Below are 22,129 nucleotides of genomic sequence, written 5' to 3' on the forward strand. Positions count from 1 at the left end.
AGTTATTAGCCTTAATCCATTTAGTCACTATTGCTAAAGCAGGAGTATAGTTCTGGCGACTACTCCTTCATTATGAGGTTATTGGTGTCCTTATTTCTACTCTCAGGGTCTAAGGCTTTTGCAAATATTCCCCAATGCCTAAAGAGCTTCCTAAGCAGCTTCTGGAAGCATACATTGTTTTTACTAGCTCTGGGTAGAGTTTCACTACATGTGCCAAGCAGATCTCCGTGGGGCCCTGTCAGCGATCAACTGATTTAGTGTTCAAAATTAGAACCCAAGCCCAGCTACATTTGGCAGATTCACTGCAAGAATCTTAATTCTTATCTGCATTCAGCATATCCAATCATAGTTACCTGATTTTACCTACCCTGACGTTTTCTCTAGTGGTACATTAAAACAGACTGGCAGTACAGTGCACTCTGTACAGTGCATTAAAATGGGCTGGCAAATACCTGTCTGACTTGCAAAGCCTTCCCCAAACAAGAAGCTCTCTCAGAAGCTGCCTTAAAGAAAACGCCTAGAGATACGATTTGTATTGATACAAAACGTCTATTCGACATTAACAAGTCTTTTTTAATTCAGTTGCAAGTGGAAAGTCTGAGGGATAATAGGCAACATGTCTCATTCATTCCCAAAATAAGGGCATAATGCTAAAACATTTTCTAGAAAGCATATACTGGATCAGTGGAATATTTTTTTTGTTTTGTTTTTCTGAGCCTCCACAGAAATATTTCTAGTGGAAATGCAGATCCCTGAGAAGGGAATTTAAAATTATCAGCTATTACTTTACTATTCCTAATTAGCTTTTAGAAACCATCTGTTTTCTATGAACACCATGTTGAAACTGCTGCTTAGAATACCATATGGAAAAGTTAACTGCAACTCCAGGAATCCATGGTTCACACTGCATCTGCTAAGTATTCCATAGATGTTTCCCCAACAGGCTTTTCTTTTGTGGAAAGGGGACTGTAGCAATATTTTTTGTTATAAAACTCTTTGCTTACTAGTCTAAAAAAAATCCTTTGAAATTGTTATACAAATATTTACATTCAATACATGGAAGTTACATAATGGTGCCTTTAAAGGAGTGAGAACTATTAATAAAGGCGGAGGTACTCAGTCATCCTGAAATCTGTTTACATGCAAGGATTGAACGCAACTTTCTGCAGAGCTGTATCAAAGTCTAAAACTGATTTTTACAATTCCTTTATTGCATTTAAGACCCAGATCAAACAAAACACGACAGCTCAGTGCCTGCAAGTGAGCAATGGTCAGATTCTCTGGACTTGAGCTGATTTTTCTCAACTCAGTATCTATCAGTACATGTATTCCTGAAAGTCTATCTGGAGAATGCTCTAAAAGATACAGTATGAAGTGCCTGCAGTACAAAAAACAAGTTCAGTGAAAGTTCTTAGTCCTCCTGGGAAGATTCTTTTCTCTGATTTGGTTCTTATTTATAATACTTAGGATAAAAACAGTTGGCTTAAAAAAAAAAAAACCCACATACTTAAAAAATTCACAGCAGAAGTGCAATCTCCCCCTACACACAGTTTCTCTTAATATGCTTCATGTTTAATTAAGTACTGTCAACCCAAATTTAAGTTTACACACAGAAATGTTCAAATATTGCCCTGTGCATCAGCAAGTTACTACTGCGAGAAGTGTATGCAGGGAAGTAAAAAGTGAGTGAGACTCAGCAAGAATAGAAAAGCAGCAAAATTTAAGAATATAACAGTTATGAAAATAACACTATTTAAAACATATACATGTTTCATCTCCCTCCAAGCTTATATTAGAGATGGGAAGAGCAAAAGTTTAAAATATTTTTATAGAGATGAGGTACTTTATGGCTTTTTAGCGAGTATAGAAGTTATAAAAGTAAATCATATTAATTTTAATGCCTCATAGGCTATATACAAACATATCTACCCTCAGCCTCTAACTGTGCCACCCTCTTGGCCATGCACTTCAGAAGTTATTCCAGTCATTTGTCAACTCAGAGATTTCACAGTAAATACTGACTTTTTCTGTCAAAATTTGCAAATTTCACAGACTTTTTTTTTTAAATAAAGGCTTTTAAAATAAAGGCTTTTACTTCAGTCTACTTTAGTTAAGTAGACTGAAGTAAAAGCCATGCTTATTGTGTGTCATTGTAAACTCCTTTTATCCAAGGCAAATTAATGTAGAAATCCTCTACGTGGATTTATTGTCTGCCAATATGAAGTGCCAGATGCTGCATCAGCTTTTTCTGAAACTGTCAGGTTACATTCTTTTAAAGAAACACCACAAAAGTGCCTTTCATTTATTTCATGATGGCCCCTCCAATCTCTACTTCACAATTCCTGGGAAACTCAATTACTCATTCTTTACTAACATTAAGCTTGTAAAATTCAGCCAACGGAAAGTAAAACTTGAACCCACTGAACTAAGTTAAATTTAAAAAATAGTCTTCATTTGACAGAATTCCCTTCCTATGTAATGAGACTGTATTTACCTAATTTGAGTGTTTTGAAGCTTCAGTATTTCATCAATTAAAAATCAAGAAATATTTTTCATCAAGTTGCAAGATTACTTATTCTTTCAATACAGTGTCTTAAATAACTTTTATTACATTCCCAGCCAAAAATTCATAATGGTTTTCTGACAGATATGCCATTAAAAGATTTTATAATTACTCAATACTTTGTTAGAACAGCAACAAAAAAACAAAAACAAACCCTATTGACATCACTAGGTTACAATGTCCATTTTTTACTAAAATCCATTCCACACTGGAGGAAAGATTGCAAGAGAGGAAGGAGAAAAAGCAAGTGAAAATTCACAGTCAAGTCATTTTGCTATTATTTATAAAAACCCCATACTATCACTCTGAATAAGGTAACAACACTCTATTATAATATAGAGAGGCAGCATTTATGGTAACATTGATGCAATTTTAGAATTACTGAAATGTTACACCTGTCTTTCAGTACAAACTGTATATTATCACTAGGAACCAAACAAAGAACATTCCTTAAGTAAAGCATTTACACCAAATCCAAATATACAAAAAAAATATTAAAAGCTATGGACACTCACAATCCTTTTAAGTTAGAAAGATGGCAAAGAGAGTGAATGTGTAAGCAGGTAAGTTTATCCCTCAACTTGTATGTTCAATTTTGTACAACTAACACCTTGCCCAAAGATGCATTCATTTACATACCTTCCCTAGCACACGCTAAACTTTACTGATGGGGGGCGGGCAAGACGGGATGTGTGTGTGTGCACAAAAAAAGCATGCCATATTTAGAATGAAATCACTTGAGGGATTTCCAAGGCTATCTTAATACAACACAATAGTAGAAACAAAACAAGCAAACCAAATGTAAATCAAATTCTATCACAGCGGTCATGGAGAAGGGTCACAGTGAATTAGAGGAAGGCAGACATCAAGTTGCTGCTAAAGTGGTGATGCAGAACAAGTAATTTGCAACCAGCAATTTTATAATCACAGTTTTACAAATGAAGAGCTCGTCAAGTGCTATATACTTCAAGCACACCTATGCACTAGTGAAAACGTGCAGGTATTTTAGAAAATTAATTTCTCAAAACTCGATTTTGCCCTGAGAATTTAATTTTTGAAATAGTTGGAAATGTGTTCATGAGTTTGGAGATTTTTACTATAACCTAATATATCAATTTCTAAGAACTGTCAGCCAGATTTAGCAATCAAAGAATCTAGTCTAGTAGAATATTAAAAGCGAACAATCTGTTTAAACTACACTTTCTATTAAAAAAAATAATTAGATTTGCTATTGTTTTGAGGATACAAATTCAGAAAACAATTTTATTTATGTATTTTACAAAATGACAAACTCAAATATGGTACAGAATGCTACTGATGAAAGTCACGTTTCTCACTAACACCTGGTAATATACTATTAGAGTAGGAGTTTCCTTGTTAATATTCCATTTCACAGAAAAACTGCACTTTCTATTATAGCAAGCAACAATTAAAAGAGAACTTTTATATAATAAGACAAAATTATAATTTGTTCCCTGCCAACTGAGGACAATTTACAGATAAGGTCCTCTCACAAACATTCAGGTGTCATACACACAATATCTAGCCCTTAGCTAAAAATAAAATTTGAGTATGCTAATCAGAATAAAAATGACTCACAGTATGAGGGAGGATGTATTATCTAAAACACTTTGAGATTAATTATATATGGATATATAAAACACTGAGAAAAAAATAAGGTCACAAAGAGCCTCTAACTTCAGTCTCATCCCTAACAAAGTAAATTTACACAAGAGGTATTAATATTTATTTCTCATGTCACACATGACAAGGCTTTTTTAGTTCAGTCCCAAGTCAATTTTGAACTTCACATAACCCCTTTTTTCCACCATACAAAAGAGGAAGCATTATAATTCTTACTTAGTGTACTAGCAAGGATTCATAGTTGGCTCTGCATGTGAAAATATTGGATCCTAGCTTTCCTCTTCCATCCTTCCCCAATATTTACAGCAACAAAGCACATTTGTTCAGAGCAATGAGAATTTCAGCAAAATGTCCGGTTGCCAGGACCTGTATCAATTCCCACTGGCTTTGGAGAGAAGGACGAAACACAGCGTTTACAATTTTGGAAAAATTTTGGGAAAAGATTCCATTTAAAAGATAGATCCACTTCTATCAGGCAAACAAGTCAGAAGACAGACATATTTTTCCTCCAATGCACATGTGTTTTCAAGAGAGTTTCACCAATAAACTCTGCTACAGACAAAGGGAAAAAAATGAAACACAAACCACACTAAAAGATTTGGAAGTCATTTCAGATATATGCTGCGAACTTGAGAGCAGTGAAACCGCTGGGAGTCATATTTAGCAGAAGTATCCAAAGCCCTACTCTCACAGTTTATCTGTTGTCCGGAAAATATACCTCAACATGTATTGAGCATTTGTGTCCAAACACTTGAGAACAGCCAGGGCAGGTATGCATCTCATTTTCCTTAGATTACCAGTTGACTTTTTTTAATTATAATTTATCTTTTGTAACTAGAAGAGTAAGTAGAAAATGGTTTGTACATGACAGCAACATTCTCCATAGGATAGTACCATGGACTATACTGTTTCCTCTTTTAAGGGAGGCTTTTGATAAACAAATGATGCCCTCCACTCCCAACCGTCAAGTGAAGATCCTGGTGTCAGGGCTAACGTAAGCTGCTTTTATTACTTATTTAAGAATCCTTATTTAAGCAAGATGGATAAACTGAAGTTTTCCATTTCAGATAAGCATTTAGGCACTACCAGGCTTGCACCTACCTCCCAACAGATGAAGAAAGAATGTCTAGGATGTGACACAAGGATCTTCCCCACTATGTGAGCATGAAGTAGTAATCTTGGAGGCCTGGCTATTAATAGGTTTGGAGTTCCTCTTCATTCTGGAAACCTGCTGGGTTCTGAGTTGATAAAAATCCCTGCAGAGTTTTTTGCCACTAATATGCGAGCAGTGGAGTAGTTTTGTGTACCTTGACTTAGCAATGCTTATACAAGGAATGCATTAGACTAAGGAGGATTAAGGAGAACTAGAGCAAAGAAAGAAGTGTAGCTGGATGGCACTGTGCTCTGGCTGTTCTCTCTCCAATCAGAGGTAGCTCAGTAAAAATCCAAATAGCTGTGAGGCTGTCCTTTATTTCTGTAATGAGTATAGGAGTAAAGAGTGAAAAACCCCTCTCCCTAACAGGTCAGATGTCCAACACAATTTCAAAACGTTTTTTTCCCCTCACACGGAGGAGATACTTTATAAACTCAATGTTCAGTTGTAAATCACTGTTCTACTTGTTCTCACTAGAAAACTACTTTCATTAAATTAGGTCATCAGAGACTGAAGGTTTTAAGTGTTGTGATCTGGCCTTATAGACTCTATTTGGCTCATCATATTTTAATAATTTTAAAACTAGAGGTGCTTTTCTTTCAGCAATCAGGCTGAATTTTCAGACAGACCCTCCCACCATACTTGATAACTTATACTAGTGTTTACCTCCAAATAAATCTTATTTCTTACTAAGGACTGGGAACAGAGACTTCTCGAAAGCCTCAGATAAGACTAAGAAAGGTGCTAAACTCCTAATCATTTTTAGAGGTACATAATGTCTCAGCGCTTCTGGGAATTTTCTGTTCATGTCTTTTGATTTGTACTGGAACAAACAAAATGGCATCTGGTAAGGTTTTTTTTATTTCCATTAATATATGTGTAGTGTCAATCATACTTTGTTACATAGGTCTTAAATGAAGATGAAAAACTTCCTTAAAAAAAAGTTCATCTAATCTGCATTTCTCTACATGCAGTTTTTGGCAAAAAAAACTGTTACACAAAATCATGACCAGTGAACACCAATATTAGCATTTATTTTATATCTCCCATACATTAAGATATATCGAAGATGGAGTTACTGTGATGGTAAATAAAGTTCCAAAATAGAAACTTACACCTCACACTGATTATTGCCAAAATACGTAACCCATGATAGTTACTTTGGAAATTCCAGCCAAGTGTCTGCAATTCATAAGTAGTAGTATCAAACATCTTCATTCACCCACTTACTATAATACTGCTCTAAATTTTGTATATTTAGTGACATATATATGGGAGGAAAAAAGAAGTTGTTTAAATATAAGTATCATAAATACATTTTTTAAAGTCAAATATTTGAAAAGTAGAAGACAGGAAAAAATTATGTGCAAAAGATGAAGTGTGCTGATAGAAATCAAAATGTATTCATGTGCCAAAACCAAGCAAATCTGTATAATAATTACTAGTTCAAAGAGTATTTGAAGCCCTCTCAGATCCTAAAAATTACTCAATAAACACCTTTGCATCTTAGATTGCACCTTCTCTCATGGGTTTCTCCATAATGTCTGACAGAAGACAATGATGAGGTTCTCACACATCCAATTAGGTACGTCAGTCCAAAAGCAAGAACAAATCCCTTTCAATAAAGGAGGATTAGTGCTTGGACTAGAAGTGTGTTCTTAAGCAGGCATCAGACTTCAAGTAATAACAAATCCATTGCCTATACCAACAGCCAGTCTGATACTAAAACTCCAGGAAATTTTATTATTTGTGTATGAAAACAAAGGAGGACAAAATACAGAGCTTTGTGAATCAGATTTCATCATTTGTTCATCTTCTTCCTCTTAGACTTCACAAGCTTACAATACTGATTTTACTGTATTTATGCTTTAAGTAAAAATATATAAAATATGATATATTATAAAATTTACAAGTATATATTAACATAAATATCACAAGTATGCTCTAATACATAAGTTTTTACACACTGACCTTCTGTATCTGAGCTTGCATGGATACCTGCAGAAGACAGACAGATTTCCCTGCTTAACCCCTCAGCTCCAGGGAAGCGGAGAGAATATTCTTCCCCTTGAGGCAAAAAAAATCAGCCACAATGAGAACTGGCCAGAATACTTAAGTCTACCAGGAACCTTCACTGTGCCATGCTTCCTCTTATGCTCATATAAAGCCAATTGTGGTATATGGATTTTGTTTGGAGAGATGGTTTTCTGAGTCAGATGTCAGGTACACCAGTGTGTTCTCTTTGCTCAGAAAGCCAGAACACTGTCCAATTTCTGTAATTATTTTGGAATAGCCCATCTAAAATTACTTGGCAGAGTAGCAGAGTAGGTGCTGAGGATATAAAGAACATTTTTCATCTCTCCCACTCTTTCTCTGTAATACACAAACATTGAAGTCCTGAAGTTTCACGGATTAGCAGTCTTCAGTTTGTTACAGGTCCTGGGGATGGATTTCTGACTAGCAGTGTATAGGAGAAGGACACGGTGGACATTCTTGTGAACTATTCTGGGCATAAGCATATGAGCTTGCCAATGCCAATACAGGCGACTGGATATTCTCAGCCATGCTGTCCCTCCCCGTCCTATATCTCAACAGGCCGTTTACTTCTGCTATTCCTAAAGTGATTATATGAAGGATTCTAGTTAGTAGTTACCTTTACATGTACCTTGGCTGGATTACTATTCCCAGTTGTAACATGATTGCAGGAAAGAAGAATTTGGATTTAAATGCATCTGAAAACTGCCCCACGTTTTAGGAAAACCTAGTAACCAAGTATTCAGAATCCTTTTGTTTATAGCACAGTATATGCTAGAAACATAATATATAGATTAGAAATATACAGAAATAGAATATTAGAAATATATTAGTACAGCTAATCCAAAAAAGTCATACAGCCATGATGTCTCAGTATCAATATGAGTAGTACCCCAACTGCTCAATCAAATGCCCTTCATCAAAGTCACTCTTCATTTCTGCACGAAAAAGGAGAAACAAAAATCTGAAACTTGGTAATAAAGCAAGTATGTCAGAGCGAAAAATACTAATTTTACAAGCTTCTTCTTACTGTCTGACACATGGGAGGAAGGGCCTATAAGAAGACAAAGAATGGGAAAATCAATCGCCTCTCTACTACCCCCATAGAAGTCTGGTAAGAAAACTATCACCAAGTGCACACATTATATTCCAATTCTCTTCACAATAGAAACGCTACTTCCTGCCTCAAAAAGCAGTATATACTTGACTGGGCGAGAATACACCTACCCATCTGATAGCAACTAGATACAATGTCAATCAGTCTGCAGTCAGACCAGACACAGACCACCTCCAGGTCTGTAGCTTATACAGATCAAAGCTAGCTGGTGTCAGATGTCTGCCCGTACAACCATGTAGGCATATTCTAAGTGTCTGTATTATTGGGCCCCTTGCAAAATATAGGGAGAATAAGGCAAATACTCTTAAATGTGGAGTTGGATCCTACTTAATCTATGCTTGAATCTCTCTTGTTCAATTTTATTCAGATTTAAATGAACCAGAACCTTGATTTCTTTAAAAGAAAAACTGCAAGTTTTCCACATGCAAGAAAACGGCACCTTCAGAAAGCGCTTAAAGAGGATTCTGGCTGTCTGGTACTCAAGCATCTTTATTTTTCTTAACTAACTGGCCTATTTTCCAATAATTTTATCCAGACTGGAACTCCCTAACTAAATACTAGTTGAGTTGGAGGTTAGAGATAAGAAGGGCAAAGCCAAGAAATGCCAAACCTACTAGCCCAAAATTCTAACTTGCCATTTAGTTTACAAGTTATGTTCTATTCTTTTTGCTTTCTTCTGAAATATTTTAGTTTCTTCAGAAAGCCTTCCATGATTGCAGAGATACCCCATGTCACATATCAATAAAACACCAAATAAATAGAACAAAATAAGTATTTAAGAACACGGCATAGATTGCATATTTACACAACAGTTTGTAAACAAGTGTTATAAGAACACTGAATTTCACTGCCTACAGTGAAAACACTTGAGTATCACTCCTTCCTATGCAAAGCTTACTAACTTTAAGCCACAAACAGGGTCATTGTTCCATTTAAGTGCTGGGAAGCTCTTTGCTTTTAAAAGTTGGCTTGTGTTGCTATTACTTCAACATTACTTTCCCTTCAGAGTCTTCAGACTACTGTGTTTAAAGGTTCATTGCAAATTAATCAGCTAGCAATATTTTAAAGATGAATATTCCCTTTCCTCTCTCTGACAAACTGTTTCATGGTTCCTCCCATTAATTTATTATGGAAGAGAACGCCACTTTTCTTAATAACTGGTACAAATCTAGGAAAAAAGTTCATATTTTAAGATTTCAGTATTTTTGCTTCAATAGACTTAAGAGACACTGACAATCTGATTACTGCCAACCAAGAAGCAGCTACTATAACAGATCCATCAACCTGACAACCTGAAAGACAAATCTTAAAACTAGAAAGTCTGCTTATAGACTGTGTAACCCTTTCATATGTAGTTGGTAAATAGCTTTACGCTGTAAGGTGTAACAGGTTTCTTAAAGAAAAGGTTGCATGTTTAAATGTGATAATGCAAGAACTGTTTACTGAAGTAACATAGGGTAATTTAATTACAGGAAAAAAAATTCTGAGATCTCAAAGTAATGAGGAACCTGTGACACAAATCCTAATCTGGCATATGACAGCTGCCGAATGAATTCAAAAGATTTTCACCAGACTAATTATCTGTTAATGGCCAGGCTCAGCGGGAAACAACAAATTCCCAAGGTTTAGTTTCCAAGTCATGTGATTCGATCTTTAGCATGGCAGATGGCAGACAATGACTGCATACCGCTCTTTTATTCCAAGAGCTACATACACCATTTCTGTAACCCAGCACTAAAATTACTGTAATCATACATCAACAAAGATACAACATTACCACTGGTGACACCACTATTTTCACAATGATTGTTTCCCACACTGTGCAGCATGTCATTTTTATTAAGTGCTGTCAGCAATTGATGTGCAGACAGAAAATGAAAAACCAGTAGGATTTATCCTCTCTGTAGATCCACAAAGACTCCAGCAAGTCGAATGTCACTTTTAACAGGACACACATGCTTGCTTTTAGCTAAAATATCAGTAATTTTTTTCAGTTGCCATGCTCTAATTTAAAAGTACTGACTTCGAACAAGGGTCTGATTTTGTGTTCATTTTGATAAATACTCTATTATTTTAACATTCCACTTCACCAACCTGTTAGTTTGATGGCAGTGGGTATTACTAATTACATATCTAAACCTTACCTCACAGAAAAAGATAAAATTCACACCCAGTGGACCCCAGCCATTACATTCTCAGTAATGCTACACCACAGCCCCAAAGCTAGAATTATGTATCCTTGCGGGGAGGAGACAGATGTATGTTCTCTATTTTATCTGTACTATATTTTGGGTTATTGATCTCCAGAAAGTAAGAATAACATACAGGGGGTCCCCTGTCCCCACCCCCAACAAATTCTAAAGACCTTTGTTCCAGAGAGCCAAGTTTTCCAGTGCTAGACTGTGGCCTTTCACATGGCATGACCTTTATTTTTTGCGTATGCAACAAAGCTGAAGAGCTTCCTCAGCATTATTGTTCACCGCCAGTTTAAGACACTCCCCTGAGATGACCCACTAAATGTTCAGGGTTCTGTTTCTTTTTTCATACTTTTTCTGTAGCACCTTAAGCATCATAATTTTGTTACTTTTAAACAAAATCCTTACCATTTTGCATTTTCTTTTTCCCTCAAAATGGTAACTGGACTGGTAATATGATCCTCTGACAACTGTGATAAAAATTGTAAATATTTTCTAGGGTAAATCCTAAACCACGCATTATCTGCCTGTGGCCTTTGTACCACTGCATGTAATGAAAATGCTTTAGAAAGTGTTCCATGGCAAGATTTGTAGCTGGAGAGAGATCTCTGTATTTTCATATTTAGGGTATTTTTCAGATCCCTGCATCTATGACAGGGCATAGTTAATTTCAGGTTAGTTTTAGGTAACACTCCCTTCCATAAATAACTACAGATAGGAATATCTCTATGTCCATGGATGGAGGCCAAAATTATCTCCTCTGCTTGAGTACACTATTTCTCCTTTCTTCTAGCAATAAATAACCACAGCTTCCAGTTCTGAGCATACCTATTGAAAGTCTGAACAAAAATATCATGTAGCGGTGTCCACGGATGAATTCATTTCCTGTCATACACACTTCCTCAAGATTAGGGCCACTTTAATTCCTTTGTTTTCCTTAGGCTTGCAAGATTTGTATCCCACACTGACTAGACAGACATCTCTCCACAGTTGTTCTCTGAAACAATTCTAGCCTCTAGTACAAGCCCAACTTCCCCTAAATCATGTTTCATATCAAATAGTAGAAGAGATTTGCTAGCACTGGGATAAAACTCTAACTGTAAACCCTGCTGTACGAATTCTCTGTGAGATGCTGGTGTGTACACATGCATATTATAATGTTAACTGGCATTCAGATTTTTGGTATTTTATCTGTAGCTCAACAGCTCTTCCAAAGTTGTAGATGGCCTTTAGTTACAGAAAACACTCAAAAACAAACAAAAAAGTTTACAGAAACCTCAGAGACTGCTAGGCCCCATTTATCTGCTTCAACAAAAATCACCTCTTCATTAATCTTAATTTTACAGTTACTATTTACCACTGAGTTCTGATTAACCGCTGGATCTGATTAACTTTAAGCCTATTATTTATTTTCCTATACACAGGGAAGACACAGACGTCATTTCCTTTTTCTTTGCTGATAATTTTTTTGTTCATTCCCCCGAAAACTTGTTGATGATCTTTCTCTGGTCTAAGCAATCCCATTTCCTTCAATCTTTCTTCATAGAACACGTTTTCTTAATCCTTTTTACTCTTCTCTGCATTTTCCATAATCAAGCTGTCTCTTGCTGCTATCATTGCATTGAGTGAGACAGAGCAGAATGGCCACCTGACATGTACATCAGAAACAAGATGATTGACCATACCTTCTGTATGGATGCTGGCTTTCCTCTCGTATGTGCAACCATTGACACCATTAATTCATCTTCAGCTGTGATCCTTTACCACTTCAACCAGAACTACTTGCCATTTCCTATCTGCATTGTTAATATCCAGTGAGTCTAAGATTACTCAACCTGCCTTATCCTAAGCTATTTCTGCAGTTTGTGAAGATTATTCTAATTTTCTGTTGTCCAGGTTTCCTGTAGCTCATCTGTTTGGTGTGTTCTTTGTATTTATTAAGCATATCCTCCATTCCATCTTCCAGGTCATTTACAGTGACTAGTATAGACACACATTCATTGACCCCTACTCAATATAAAATTCCAGTTTGTCAGTGAATCATCAATAATCATTCAGAACAACAGTATTCCAACTGTGCATCCAGTAAGTAGTGCATTTTTTCTAGACCATGCTTCCCTAGCTGACTGATGTGAAAAGACAGTGTCAAAAAGCTTACTTCAGATACAAGGAAGTAGCCACTATTGTTTTCTTCCCCTTGCCTCTCTCCCCAGTCAAGTAATTGTTTCATAGTTCTTTATTGTTAAAAAAAACCAACAACAACAAAATAACCAACCCCCCCCCCATCATACACTCTGTTGAAGCATTTTGTGTCCTGAGCTCAACTCAAAACAGCAGGCTCCCTGAACAGACAGGTGCTATGTCAGAGCCCTTCTAGCCTATAACACACATAAAAGTGACTGTACCAAGTAATGTGAAAGTTTTCAACTTCCAGGTAACAGAGGTGTTCCATTGCTACATATTTACTTGTAAAGGGGGAAAAGGATCCAGCCAACCATCAGCAAGTGATTCACAGTATTGCTTCTTCAATTTTTTCCCCAGAAGTCTCAGAGTGAAGTTTATTTAGCTCAACCTTAGGGACACTCATCTCATCCAATGAAAGTCAGCTGTAGGACAATTAGACTCTTCCAGGACTCCTCTATACTATTTTTCAGGGTTTCCCTATGCCTTGGAAAGTAATCTTTAGCTCTTCCACATTGGTTTTGTCTCATGTCCATCCAGTGAATAAGAAACATCGCTCTTGACAACATCTAGTATGAGCTTTTCTTCTCCTCCTCTGTACTGTAAGTATCTTTTCTGATTGAATTTCCCAGGCCGCTTAGTTCCTATTCTCTTGGAAGGTCTCTCTCTCAGAAGTTCTATTCTCTCTCTTTTAAAGGCAATCTAAATACTACTTCTGGTTGCATCTCCATCAATATGTTTTACTGTTTCTCACACATGTGGACTCATGTCAGCTAAAAAAAAAACAAACAAAAAAAAAGAAACAACCACCAACAATATATATGCCTCTTTCAAGTTGGTGTTTCACCCTTATGTTGCAGCACTATCCACTGCTGCATCAAGAGATCTCAGAGGTAATGGTCCTGTTCCCATTCTCTCATATGATGTTGCACACTGTGATATTTAAGTCTTATAAACCAATATAAAGACTGCAGTGATTCCCTGCCCCCCCCCCCCCCCCCGAGCAGACATAACTCTCATTTGTGTAACTTCCCACATAATAAGCAGATTAATGTCCTTTTTCTTGTGGATGTCAACCACAAATTCTGAAAAGCCTTTCTAACCAACATATCTACTCTTTTAGTAGTTATATTGTCAATTATATCCATAGTGTCAAATCACCAAGTAGTCTGCTGCAGTTTGGCAAATTTTAAATTGCTTTCTAAAAGTTGACTCTACCTCTTCTGACCCTCAGCCTTTAACAGGAATGCAGGGACTATTATTACTGTTCAGTCTTGAAGCTAGGTGAGGAAAGACTCCTTGCCCACAAATGCTAAACTTCTGTGGGATCTGCAATGCAGAGAATCGCTCCCTTTGCAGCTGCCACTGACATTCCTCTATAACAATATATATATATGCCTTTTTAAGAGTAGTGAGGAATACAAGGGCTTAAGGGTTTTTTCTCCTCATACTTGAAGGTTACTGCAACATTTCAGCTTAAAGTGCTGTTTTAAATTTCAGCAGAACTAGAACTGCACAAAAGTTGGAGCTTTCTATGTTCTTGCAAAATTGCCTGTAGCAGAAATTCAGTTCTCTGCTATTTCTAATACATATGTGAAAGTGCCTATACTAGATTAGAGCCTGAGAGTTAAGATAAAGACTTCTTTTGGTTTCAGTAGCTTTCAACTACACATAATGCCTGCTAACATGGGAGCAAGTTTCTATTACAGTTGTTTCTCAGCCTGCAATGAGATATCAGACAGCGATGTAACAATACAATTAAATGACACTTAAAAAAAAGAAAAGAGTACACCTAACTCCTACTGCCTGGTTCCTTAAAAAAAGTGTACTGCTGATGAATAAGATACAGTTGAAAACCAAGTAGCCTTTCAACTGTCATTAGGTGGGAGAGAACTGAACTAAAGGTAAATATTTGCTAAACTACTCCATTAACTGCAATAAAATTATTTAAAAAAAAAATCTCATCCAAGTATGACTTTGCATACAAAACTGGAAAACTAAGAAAAACAAAATTCCTATGTTCCAAAACTTGTCTCAGTACTAAATAGTCAGCTCTCACTGAGATTAAGATTTTAGTAAAAACACCATATTAATGGAGATTTTCAGATCTGAATGACAGAAGCCTATGTGCCAAAAGAACTGAAACAAGAATATGGGTAATATCGGTTGTACTAATAAACGAGATCTCTCCTGCTCATCTATTGTTCTGGTTTCTGCCCTCTGTGATGGGTATGTTGATAGGTCCAGTTGGTCTCCTTAGTATTTCCACTACAAAGCAAATACAAAATTCAGCTTACAGAAGCTATCATCTCTACTAAGAATTTTCAAAGCTGTCACTGAAAAATAAAAAATTACTGAGAGGAGAGCATGATGAGTCTGATTAATACTTCCAAATGTAGTATCTGTTTTCTTCAGTTACCCATTTACTTTTAATGAGCACCTTATGAAAGACTTCGTTAACAGAAAATTAGGGAGGCTTTTGGTTTCAGAGATTGCTGCCAACATACCTGTGGCCCATCAAAAAAGACCTTTAAAATAAGGCTTATCTGTGGTATGTTCTCACTATTTGGTGAGTATAGAAAAGGTGGCTCATCCACCTTTTCAATCCTGTTATGGACATTAATCCATGAAGCTGCAACACAATGCAAGCTTTAAAAGTTATCATCTTCCTGGAGTGAAGATTTAATTTTCTTTTGTGTGTCAAATAATACATTCTTCAGAGTTCCGTATGGCTTTTTTTGAGTTTCTCACAGGAAATTCTCCACACACACCCAATACATTATATTCTTTTAAACAATTAGCACAGGTAATTTACCATTAAGTTGCTACCCTTCACTTTGCAATGACTGAAGGTTGAAGCTTGTTTAGCTAGATAGAAACCCTCCATTCTCTTCTGAGATAACAAAGGGTTAACTTCCCAACTGGAAAAGTTTCAGTCTGACTGTCCTTGCTTCACAGTAGGATAGTGACAGATTCCAGCAGAGAATAGAAAGGAAAAATGCAGCCAAGTAAGGAAAACACTTTGGTCAAGCAAAAGTATTAGGCAAACCTCAATGTCAGAAGCACAAAGGCTGGAACAGCAGAAGCCTGCACTGCAGAGTTAAAGCCTAGTTTCTTTTACAGGAATATTTTTCCTCACAAAAGTCTTGGGAGGTAAAAAAGGTTGGTTGCTCAACAGCTTAAAAGTGAAAAGTCAGCCTTGCATCAATGTAGTTTAAAAAAAAAAATCTGTACTTGAGGCTACAAAGCACTAATATTCTAAGTTACAGCATCCATATTGAAACGGAAGATAAAAGGAAACCTTGTAAGTGTTATAAAATCTTACAATTAAAAGCTAGATAATTGTCTGCTTTCATACACAATAATCAAGGAAAATATCTGACATGGATGTTATTCTCTGTGTTACTATTATCATCAAGATGTTGCTACAGTCAAGATTAATGAAGTCAGAAGAGTAAATAAAAACTATTTTGAGGACATCCTTTCTGTTGTACTGCTCAAAATTAAAAAGATTTCTTCATAGATCACTGGTTTCATGATTATTTCTTACTACACATGTTGAATAGTTCTACTGGAAAACAAAATCACCCCATAAGAACAACACATTCCCTAATAAAAGGATACAAATTTTATACATGCATGTTTTAAACACCTGAATTTCAGCATCAATTCCATATTAAACAGAAAATACAACCTAAACCTATTTGCTCACAAAAAACGTAAAAAATGTGTATTTCCTCAGAGATAAAGATATGAAAGAGCAGGGAAAAGAAAAACACAAAACCTTGAGAAACACAAGAGCTACATTTATAGGAACATAGCCATTTACAAAATGCCTCTTTTTTTTTTTAATGGTTGCCTTTCAAGCTGTGCCAACACTACAACGAACATAAAAGATCTGCTTCCCTAGCAGATTTAGAAGAATAAGCAATTACTACATTAGAGAAAATAGGCTTAGAAATTTCCACCAATTGGTAACTGGCAGCAAAGCAACTCTTTATTTGCCAAACCCCACAAAACCCTTGGGCACCAACCTCTACATATACCAGCAATGAACAAACAAAGAAAAAAAAAATCCCTATTGCCTAAAACTGGGGTCAGCCCTTCATTTTGGAGAAAAAGAAACAAAACAAACAAAAAAAAAACCTAACAAAAAATCCCAGAAGTGTCTATCCTCCTAGATAAGCAGGAGGCGGCTTTTATGATCAGGGTGTTTAAAGCCATAGGTCTTCTATCTGGGGCAGTATATTCCATGACGACTTAAATCACGATTACACTACAGTGGTACAAGCAAAGGCTCCTTCCCAAAGTCTGTGGAAAAGCAAAAGGTCTTTCTTCCAAATGGAAGCACAGTCTCCACATTTATGCACTACTACTGCTGAAACAGTTTACACAGAGGCGCAGTTGTAAGGAGCAGCTATTAACAGGCTGTTAGCAGTGAGAACTAGGGATTCCCAATCCTGCTTGAGAACACCTACATATACATCTGCAGTCCAAGTTTGATTATTGCCTTTACCATAGAAGGGCAGGAGGAGGTACTGCAGCAATTAGAAATCTTATACTTATTTTGGAGCATTACCAATGACCGGTCATCCTCACTGTGGACTCAAGACAGCTATCATCCACCATGGGTGACAGTAACGTGCAAGCAACATATGTGAGATTTAATGTTAATTAATTTTATTGATCCCTGATGCACTACTGCATCTTCCACATCAATGAGTTTCCACATCAGTGAGTTTCTATGGTATTAACAATACAATAGAAGAGGTGAAGCTGAACTGAGAATCTTGATTTTTGCAGTTTCTTTTCCTGACTTTCTATCTACTTGCTTGAGAAGATGAAAATCATCTTATCTGAGACAGTAACAGAAGACTTCATGGGAAGAAGAGACTAATTACTGTATAATAAATATCCTCAAAGCTATTTTATTATGAATTAAATTAAACATGACTAAATCACATTTCAGATGTTCCTAGAAAGGATTCTCTCTTAACAAATCTCGTTAACAAATCTCATTAAAAATCAAACCTATTAGAAGAACTAAAGAGCACATTATAGTGCCACCAAATACTGAAAATCAAGAGTCTCAGTGATGCATTTGCCTCGCTATATTTAATACCAAAGAACAGAAGAAGCTCAAGTACTTAATTATAAAAAGTGTATCCACAGCACACAAAACATAACCAGAGAGACAGACCTCATATGGAGACAATCTGAGGAAGTGCACTTGTTCTGCAATACATTTGCTAGCAACTTTCAACACAAAAAGGTGCTTTTTAAGTAGTCTATAGGATTATAGCCATTATAAAAAGTTTGACAATAAAAATTCCCACATCTGTTTGAACACAATTGAAACTTTTACGAGTAGTTCATGCAAATATATAGGTATGCAGGTGTGCAAAAATACCTGTTGAATGAGCAAGGATCCTAACATTTAGTCAACAGTACAATAGTCCAGGTACCCGATACTGAATGCAATCTACTTTGCAGCCTGTGTTGCTCTGTACTACTAAAGTCACAATGCTGTCGAAGTTCCACATCAGCGTCAAATAAAAGTATCAAGTATCAAAGTCCTGTTCCATGAAGGGCTGAGTCATTAACCTGACTGATCAACAGCAAGTGTATGCCTGACACTTTTACCTGGTGCAGCAGAACATTCTGTGGGCCGCTCCTTTGTATTTCTGAATGAGCATAAAAGACCTACTGCATCATTAATCCTGGCAGCATGTTTTTGCAGTGGTAAAACTAAAAGCAAAAGCAAGTTGCAAAGATATGACCACCCCCCAGAATTATTCATTTCAGATAAAATTCTTGACCTTAGGTCATGTCAGTTACTACCTCCAGAAAGACATTTCAGTCCTTTTGCTACTTAAATAGCAATCTGTGGAAGTGAAATGGAAGGAGGCAGCAATATTTTTCCTATACCACTCAGCACTATGTAGTAGTCTGAAAACATGACTCTGCTTCTGAAAACACGTATGTATTTTAACAAGCTTGCTTCCAAATGTTTCAAATAAACAGACCCTTTTTCAGCAATGCAACAGAGTCAGTATACGAAAGATTTTCTTTTTTTTTTTTTTTTTTTTTTACTTAGAATGTAAACTGGTCAACTTCTTTTGAATTATATACAATTTTAATTTTTTTAAGATATTAATATTTTAATACAAATTTAAAAAGTTGCCATTTATTAAACTGTCATTCAGAAGCAGGTTAAAGTAACAAGAATTCAAGTTACGAAAACAAAGAAGTTTAGATTAATGCATAATTATTAGATGGTCATAGCAATTTATTCTCCTACCTGCTTTCCGTCCAGCGTACAAAGTCTCTTGACTACACCCGAATCTAACTTAATGGCTTCTGTGATGTCAGTCAAGACCTGTTCGAAGGAGTGAGCAGTCTTCTTATTCAGCAGAATTCTCACAGCTTTCCGTGGCTTTACTCCACTCCTAATAACAGTCACTAATTTGGGTTTAATGAAATCTTTACTCTCCTTCACTTCACTCTTTGTGGATGTCAAAGATGTCAAGGATCGAGTGGACCCAGTCCTTATGTTCACACACCAGTTTGGATTGACATTCTTGGTATAATCAACTTTGCGATATGGTTCATTGGATGCACATACATAACTTTCACCTGAAAAGAAGATTACATTTTCATAATTTAAGGGGTTTTGCAGCTATTTTTTGTCAATTTAAAAAAAAAAAGACAACAAATTTTTCAGAAAGAGTGATTTTCCTGTATTTCAACTGCAGGCCATTTTAAATGGAGGACTGTAAATTATCAGAGCTTTCCACCCAAACAATACTCTCATAGAGAGGTTTCAACAGGTTTCAAAAGACCTCTCATTAAGAAATAAAAAAAAAAGTAAAGGGTAATGAGGGGGTTGAAGATATTTCCCATTTCTTTTGGATCATAAGTTCTGACTGCAGAGTCATTTTGCAAGTGCTTAAATTACTTGAGCTCACAATACATGACATTAAGAGCATTCTCCTACAGCAAATACCCAGGTACTTTTCCTATATATTCCTCAAGTATATACTTCAACATGTGTACACACATACCTATGTTTAATAATGAATTATTTTAAAAGGAGCAAGTTTTAACAGAATAAAATTCAAGCATTTCAAGATCCTTGCCCTGAAGGACACATTAATTTACCAGGAGTTATTGCCTTTCTACCAAGGATACACTGTTGAAATGTATTCACTTCAACATTTTTTTAGACCAACAAACACCTGCTGAGGCCACAAATGAGACTTTGAGACTACAGGAATATGAAAGGACATCTACACTTCCCCATTTTAATTTCTTTCCTAATTCAAAGCCTATACTGCTGATATCTCCTGAAGTCATGAAAGGGAGGTCAGGACAAAAAACGTTACCACAGGCTAGTAATACACACCTTTACATCACATCATTTAAGGTGGCACCAGCCATGATGCAGACCTAAGGAATTTGTTACTTTTCTCCATTCCTTGACATAATGCAAGGCTGAAGACTAACTGGCTTTGTTTTTTTTTTTTTTTAGAGGAGGTCAGTTTTCTCTTCAAACTCCTGTTTGTTGTTTACCACAACTCTTTTAATGTCTGACAGCAATATTCAAGATGCAGACCATGACAAAGGACATCTTTAACTCTGGGTTATTTCTGTAACCCACATCCTTGGGATCTCACAAAATGACATCCAAAGACTTTCTCGAAGAGGCAGAGTGTTGCCAGAAGGATGAAAGGGAAGCATTCCAAACTGATGGAACACACCATTCCTCCAGGCAGAAGAGCTACCTATATCTTAACAAGCTTAGCCTGTTCTAAGATTAAAGCTACTCACTCAAGGTCACTGCTGGAACAAACCAAACTCACCTCCTATATACACAGCAAGAGGAGTAAAGAGTACACATACATCTATTGGACAGTATTGTAAAAGTTACAAAATGTATACCTGTGTTTAGATACACACTAGAAAACTTTTAAACAATACTTCTACTTTCTGAATTCTAGTTTGGAGACCTGATTTAGCTTTGAAGTTGTATAGCTCCTGCTAAAAGCAAGACAGTAAACTACTTTCAAACCCCTGAAGAATTACTACAATCTGAAAGACTTTTTCATGTCTCTTTTCCCATACCAATTACACTGCTTTCTAATGTACCTTGTATTTAGATCTTCTTGAAAGTCTACTTGCTGTATTTGAAAGAAAACAGATTATAATTAAGTCAAGTTAACAATGATTTTGTTTGGGCAAGTTTGGCAGCCAGTTCTGCCTCCACAAACATCACTGGGACTGTAGCCCACTGAGGTACAGAGAAACAACTTGGTATGAGGATGCCACTGCCTTGCCTGTATTCTTCCTCTTCACTCATCCCCATCATTCCTCATATTCATAGACCAAATGCTGCACAAACCAGAAACCAATACAGACAAAACCAGACTCCTCCTCTTTCCCCAAAAAATGAGCAAAGAAAAATGAGCTGTTTTCAGCCCATAAACTCCTTGAATGGGATTTCCACACAGCTGTATGCACACTAGCACTAATCTACAGGTAGGGGGAAAAAAAAAAAACCACACAGCTTAGGAAGATCTATGGTAGCCTAGAAGCTTCTGCTGCCCCAGAACTACATGCTAAGTTGCAACAAGTCTTCAAACAATCTGATTTAATCAGATCTGCTTTGAGAAAGACATTGGATGAGATGACCTCAGAAGGTCCCTTCCAAACTAAATTATCCTATGATTCTAAATAGGTGGACTGTTCTCTTTCAACAGCTGTTTTCAGAGACCTTTCACTCATCTATCCTGTTATTGTGAAACAGCATGAGATATTCCAGTTTTGTTACAGCAGCTCAGCTGCAACAGAAAGCAAAGGCTTCCCCCTCTACATCCCCTAATACTAGATTCAAAGGACTATGCTTATTCTCTGAACAATTTCTAATAAGCCACGAAGCTATCTCCAAACACAGTGCTGCCAAGTAAGAAGCATCTCAAAGAAGCTGGTAGTTTTAATTCACACCAAATAGACTTACTAACGTTATAACTGCTGATCATTTTGTTATTCTCCCCTCTACAACTAGTTTACTGTGTCACATAGAACCCTGGTGTGGTTTAACCCCAGCCAGCAACTAAGCCCCACACAGCCGCTTGCTCACTCCCCCCACAATGGGATGGGGGAGAGAAAATCAGAAGGGTAAAAGTGAGAAAACTTGTGGGTTGAGATAAAGACAGTTTAATAGGGAAAGCAAAAGCCACGCA

General features: G+C 36.5%; 1 protein-coding gene across 5 annotated transcripts in view; it reads right to left on the minus strand.

Annotated features, from left to right (window-relative positions):
• Positions 1–22,129, minus strand: part of DCLK2 (doublecortin like kinase 2) — a 91,644-nt gene that overhangs the window by 58,809 nt on the left and 10,706 nt on the right. For all 5 annotated transcript variants that reach the window (XR_012995218.1, XR_012995216.1, XR_012995217.1 and 2 more), the window contains exon 2: positions 19,189–19,523. Coding sequence is in view for 2 of the 5 variants with exons in the window: in XM_076337086.1 (XP_076193201.1) it covers positions 19,189–19,523 (335 nt within the window). In the remaining 3 variants the exon portion in view is untranslated. The remainder of the gene's footprint in view (positions 1–19,188; positions 19,524–22,129) is intronic.

Source organism: Aptenodytes patagonicus, chromosome 4, assembly GCF_965638725.1.
Source record: "Aptenodytes patagonicus chromosome 4, bAptPat1.pri.cur, whole genome shotgun sequence".
NCBI lineage: Eukaryota > Metazoa > Chordata > Aves > Sphenisciformes > Spheniscidae > Aptenodytes > Aptenodytes patagonicus.